The following is a 6,000-nucleotide window of genomic DNA, read 5'->3' as shown; positions in this document are numbered from 1 at the left end:
TTTTCTGTGATGCATATGTAATTCACACTCTCCTCCTCAACACATTTTCTTTCGGTCTAATTCCTTCTGTCTTCACACACGCGTGCGCGCACGTACGTGCACGCTCATGCACTCACCCACTCTCCCTCTCCTTTTTCTCTCTCCTTCACTGTCCCCTCCCTCAGTTCTTCCTCTCCATCCTCTGCTGTTTTGCTGTCTTATTCTCTGTTTCTCTTTTTTTTCCCTTTTCTTTCCACAGTGTGAACCCCCCCACCACCACCATTCCCCATTTTTTTTTCTGTGTGTGTGTGTGTGTGTTAATCCCACAACCTCTGCTTTCCATCTCCATCCTCCCCTTCTTCCTCCATCTCTTTTTCACATTCACCCCATCTTTTACTCTTTTTTTTTTTTTTTTTTCCACCATTCCTTTGTCGCCTCGGAGAGAGAAAGAGAGAGAGAGGAGAAAAAAAAAACGCTCACCTTCTCCTTCATTTCCACTCTTTCTCTCATGCTAAATTCCGAGACCACCCTCTCTCCTCTCCTCTCTCTTTTCTTTGCTCACTCTCTCTATTTCCCTGTGGCCCTCCCCCTCCCTTTTCATGTTTCCCCCTCCCTCCATCCTCTCTTTCCCTCGCTGGTTCAGTTAGTCAAAGAAGAGACTCACGGAAGGAGAGAAAAGGGGGGAAAGGCAGGACGAGAGTGAGAGCGCAGGAGTGGGGCAGGCTGGGGAGAGGGGTGTGGGGTCTCAGCCCTCTGTCGTGGGGGGTTGGGGGGGTTGAGATACACCCCAATATTTTGTTCTAAGTACCATGGACTGCCTCTGCATTGTGACTACAAAGGTAAGCCTATCTGTTGTTCATTACTCTGTGTGTGTGTGTGAAAGAGAGTGAGGCTGCTGCCACAACTGTACCACAGAGAAGGAAGCTGTCATCTCTCAATTACACAACTATGTCATCTGCATGTCATTTTTTTTTTCAGCAAAAATGTTTCTCTATTATTTTTTTTTTGCGATTTGAACATTTCAGGGGAAAAAAAATGAAAAACCACAGGGGTGAGCTGAGCTGACTGAGTGGTGTGGAGACTGAATGCTGGTTTGATATCTCCCTCTCTGGATGACCCTCTCTCCCACTCTCTCTCTGCATCTCCTACTCTGTGTCATGCTTTGTGAGTGTATAAACAGGGGGCTGGCTGACCTGCGTGGATGTAGTAAAAAAAAGCGGGAGAGAACCGGCGTTCGGGTAGCCAGCGCGGGGCTTTGTGAGCCGCAGAACATGTCAGGGAGAGACCATGGGAGGGCACTCTGCATGCTAATACCCTCGTATTTCCAGCTGTTTTCTCTTAACCTCGACACACGTTCCGGTTACCCGCCGTGCACCTGCACAACATCTGCCTCTCGCACGCTGGCGATGAGCGACGTGTTACATCTCACACATGTGGCTCGGCGGCAGGAGCGCCGCTGCTCCGCCGAGGCAGCGCTAGACATGAAATTGGCTAATATAGAGAAAATTGAAAATGGCTTTAATGTAGTCTGGCTCAGGACACACTCTGGGGGTCGGAGCCTGTTTGTTCAGACGGCTTCAATCTCTTCCAGACCTTCGAATGAATCCTGGTGGACACGCTCGCAGGCACGCACGGATTCAAAAGCAGGTGAACAATGTACTGTAGCATCTTGCACCTGAATGGAGTTTCTGGCAGGAAGTGATGAAAAAAAAAGAAATGGGAAATACACACAAGCACACACACACACACACACACGCTCACAAAGCAACTCCTACAGTGAAGGTGGTGAGGATTTAGACATTTTTTATTTGGACTTATTTGGTGTTTGTGGAGCAGACGTGAGTGCAGCTGGTGCTTTCAGATGTATTACGTAAATTTGTGCTTAACTGTGGCACATTCATTTGCTTATGAAGCTCTCGGTTTCTGTGGCAACAGAGATCATTCGTCAGTTAAACATAGATAAGTAGGTGCAGTCATATGAGGAGAGAGGAGCACAGTGGATGTTTAAAGTACATTTTTTAGTCTGTGACATATAAATAAGAATAAATAATTTCACATGACTTGACACTTTCCCCCCAATGAGTTGACTGATGAGGACCTGCTGGTTCTGAAAACCTATCACGAAGCAGTGTGACAAATGCTTTGTGGTAAAAAAACAGAAGAAAATGTCAAGGTATGTCTAGGCAACCCTGAAACATCAGTCCCTCATGCATCTTATTTAGCCTGAGTATGACTCACTGAGCTAGATTGAACAAAAGAAGAAAGAACAACCAACTATAAGTGAAAGATCGCAGTTGGTAGCGGTGGATATTTCACCAAACTTGTCCTGCATCGCTATCAAAGTGAGAAAAGACTTACTGTAAAGCTGGCAAAGAAAACCACACTTTTGCCAAGAACTTGTGAGACAGATGGTCAGTTTATACTGGGGTAAGTCAGTGCACAAAAGTGCGTAAAGGGACGCACTGACGGATCAGCCGAGCGGATCTTCGAGCGGCCAATGAAACGAGCGGTTCCGTATTGGAGCGGTGCCTACGTGTAACTTGAAACAATGACGGTTCCACTCGACAAAACGAGCTCAACCTTTTGGTATTCGCTGGAGATTCTTTCCGCCGTGCAAGTTCACTCGAATCTGTTTTCTACAAAAAACTCGGCGTATTCCTTTAAATGTGAGTTATTAAACTTTAATGGAGGCTGGCTGCATTGCAGGTGAGGAGTGTGGCTTGCCATCATGTAGCAGATGATGGGTGAGCAGCTCCCTGTGTGAGCTCTTCCATGACACCCACATACTGCTTAACAGGTTATGTGAACAATGTTGCTTCCCTGCAGGTCTGTGCACCAAGTTTTTTTTGCTGTGTGGGTGAAGCCACAGTGAGCCAGTGAGTGACAAATATCTGATAACACTGTATGGAGCTACACCAAGTTGAGCTAAAGCAGCACTCTGCTCGGGGCTGATTTTTAGCAGAAATATTAGCAACACAACACAAAACGCAAGCTTGTCTTTGAATGGCATCACCAGCGAGCGACTGAGTATTTTGGTGAGGAAATTCACCCTAAATTTCCAGAGAGATATAAAAATAGGCCTTCTTTTTTTTGGATAGTAATAGCTGCGGCGCGATTTCGTGAGGGGAAATACAGACGACTCAAAGCGAGCCCATTTGTAAGACAGAATAGTTTCTTATTCTTGAGGTGAAATTGTAAAAGTATTTCCCTTTCTTTCATAATGCCAGTGTTATCTTCACACATCTGCCTACCCTTGAGAATTTCCAACATTTGGCTTGGATAAAAATCGCAAGTAAGATAGCCTTCTGTCTCCGAAAGCCTCCAGAAAACCCCTCCGATATTTGTTTTGTCTTTACGCGGTGATGACACCGATCTTTAAAAAAAATCAAACATCGTCTTTTTGGCAAATCTAACTCCAACAAATTTCTTGTGATATAGAGAAGAAGCTGCTCCATAACTGCTTGTAAATGCGGCTAATTTATAAAAACAGACGACCAGGAAATGATTCCCACTAAGCACCAGATCCTCCCGAGTGTTGGATTGGACTTTTTAACAGCTTATGTAATTTTTTTTTTTCTGCTCCTTCCTACACTAACATCTAAGAAAAAAGAAAAAAAAAAAACACAATAAATTGCAACATATGATACCAGTGAATCATACAGAAGTGCCATTACATAACGTTTAGAACTGGAATATTAGAGCATATCAGCTCGAGGAGACGTCACAGGATTTATATTTGGCTGCAAGCCTGACAATACCTTTGACTCTCCCTCCCTGTATGGCACTGAGTCAGAGAAGGATGGTTTGATATTTCAGAGGCAAGAACAAAGATGGTGTACACACAGTCAAAGAGATTTAAGCTAAAAGCGGCTAATGTTAATTCTCTCTTAGAGGAAATGATTGCAATAAAAATCAAATCCTTCCTCGTGCGGGGAAAGGAGGACACGTTTACGCTGCCTCCTTTCTGCTGCCTTAGCCCTTCTTAGCTTGTCTTACATTCCTTTGATTATCACTCCTCTTCCCTCGTTGTCGCCCTCGTTCCACTCCTCTGCTCTCACATTTCCAGTCCCACTATTTTTTTTTTGTCCTCTCTGCCTCCTTCACCTCTGTAATCCCCCTCGCTCGGCCCCTCTCTTCCAGCCTCATCTTTCCTTTATCTCGTTTTACCTCCTCTCCCCTCCCTTTGCTCTCTACTCGGTAGCTTACCTCCTGCCCTCTTCTTCAGCACTTTCGAGGCTTCCCTAGTTAGTGCTTCTTCTAATGAATTATACATTTGACAAGATGTAGTCAAAGTCAGCAGCCCCGTGTGCACATTATTGGCTTCATGTATGGCTACATGGTCCAACATGAACATCCTCTTGCCTGGAATGGGTTTTCAGCACTCACGTTTGCTGCCAGCTGTTCTTAAGGTTCAATATACTGTCTATGAATATTTATACCTCCTGAATGTGCGCGTTATTGTGCGTGCACACGAGGACGAGAAGCTTACGACTGCTGCTTTCTTTGCCCTAAGAGTCTCCAAAATGGAGTTAGGCTAAACCCCCGCGTCCTCATAAATCAAACAGAGCTTCCTCGGCGTTCATTCAACTCATCCACACCTTAAACAAGCGTCCATTCACCATACTGTGTGCGAGCACGGAATACAGTACAGCGCGTTAGGATTAGCGATCCAGTGGAGAGCTCAAATGATCTCCACTCAAGGGCACGAGCGTCCATCAGGCCTTTTTGTATGCAGCCACAGAGACACTGATCCTGCCAAGTTGCTCCCAGGGCACAGTGAGCGAAGCAGGGTCTGCCCCAGTGCAAGTCTGATGCCATGACTGCACAGAGCCGAGGTTCTCTACTGGCCGATAAACAAACACAGCAGAACTGAAGGGGGGGAAATCAGAGGAGATGTAATTCTATACAGACAGATGCTTCTTTTTTTTTTGTTGCTTTTCCCCCCCTCTTCCTCCTCTTCCTCCTCCTCCTCCTCCTCCTCCTTCTTGATTCATCTGTCGTGGCAATTTCTGGGGTTAGCCACGGTTTTGTTTCGTCTTTAAGTACATATTGCACCACTCACCCACACATTCGGCCGCTTTACCGAAAGAAAGCCACACACCTACATGGTCAGACAGAATTCACACGAACTGCAGAGCATCTTGCTCCGGCACAAGTGGCTCCTGCACTGTGGATTGCAACCTCAGCCTTGCTTGAGTTGAAAAGAAAAAAAAAAATGGTGCGAGTTCATGTCTTAGAACACTTGTAAAGGTTGAATTCAATGGGAGGTGGAAGCTTGTTGCGTGGTGCTACTTTTTTTTTCAAACTACAGGTGTTAAATTCAAGCAGCTTCAGTTGTTGTTCTTGCAGAAATAATCATTTACAGCTTTCATCAACGCGGTGAGAGAAATCAAAACGTACAGTACATGCTTGTTTCACCTTCCTCAGCTCGCAGAATTAACGCTGGTGGCAGCTCACTTCATATTTGAGCTGTATGAGCATATTTCAGCTACTTTCTAGTGCCCATCACCCCCGCCAGGCGCCTCAGCCAGCAAGGAGGCTGATAAGAGCTTCTCTTTGTCAAATGCACACAACACAATCTGTGCTCCATGCTTTTCTTGCTGTCTTTCGCTTCGCTCCGCTCCACAGTCTCGTCCAGTGAAAGAACTTTACCTTGAACGTTCAGATGCTACACGTCGATATTTCAGCGATCCACAACGTGATAAGGCCACATGCTCGGTCTGTATCTGTAGCGCTTGTCGTGTTTTTTTTATGCATCTTTCTATTTATGGAATTAAAAGACTTGAATTTCTTCTTCTTTGAGCCTGATTTTGGACAGGCCTTCATTGTGGGGGCCCTTGTGTTTGCTGCATCTTTTGTTATTTTCTTGTTGATTTGACAAATATGAGCAGTCAGCAAGCCTATAGACTATCAGGTTACACAAACATATTTCAGTATCCTGTGTTACATTTCGAAAAAAGCAGCACAGCCGTCCACCAGCGGAGACCTGCTTGGGGTCTGCTGGGACGTGTATTTTCACTG

General features: G+C 45.4%; 1 protein-coding gene across 1 annotated transcript in view; it reads left to right on the top strand.

Moving 5' to 3' along the window:
- The first annotated feature begins 781 nt into the window (after nt 1-781).
- Nucleotides 782-6,000, top strand: part of dlg4a (discs, large homolog 4a (Drosophila)) — a 67,689-nt gene continuing 62,470 nt past the window's right edge. Inside the window, exon 1 of the mRNA XM_008276235.1 lies at nt 782-818. Within this exon, the coding sequence (XP_008274457.1) occupies nt 789-818 (30 nt within the window). The 5' untranslated portion in view covers nt 782-788. The remainder of the gene's footprint in view (nt 819-6,000) is intronic.

This window comes from Stegastes partitus, unplaced genomic scaffold (assembly GCF_000690725.1).
Source record: "Stegastes partitus isolate 25-593 unplaced genomic scaffold, Stegastes_partitus-1.0.2 Scaffold67, whole genome shotgun sequence".
NCBI lineage: Eukaryota > Metazoa > Chordata > Actinopteri > Pomacentridae > Stegastes > Stegastes partitus.
Note: the sequence above shows the minus strand (reverse complement) of the source record. Positions and strands in the feature narration are given on the sequence as shown.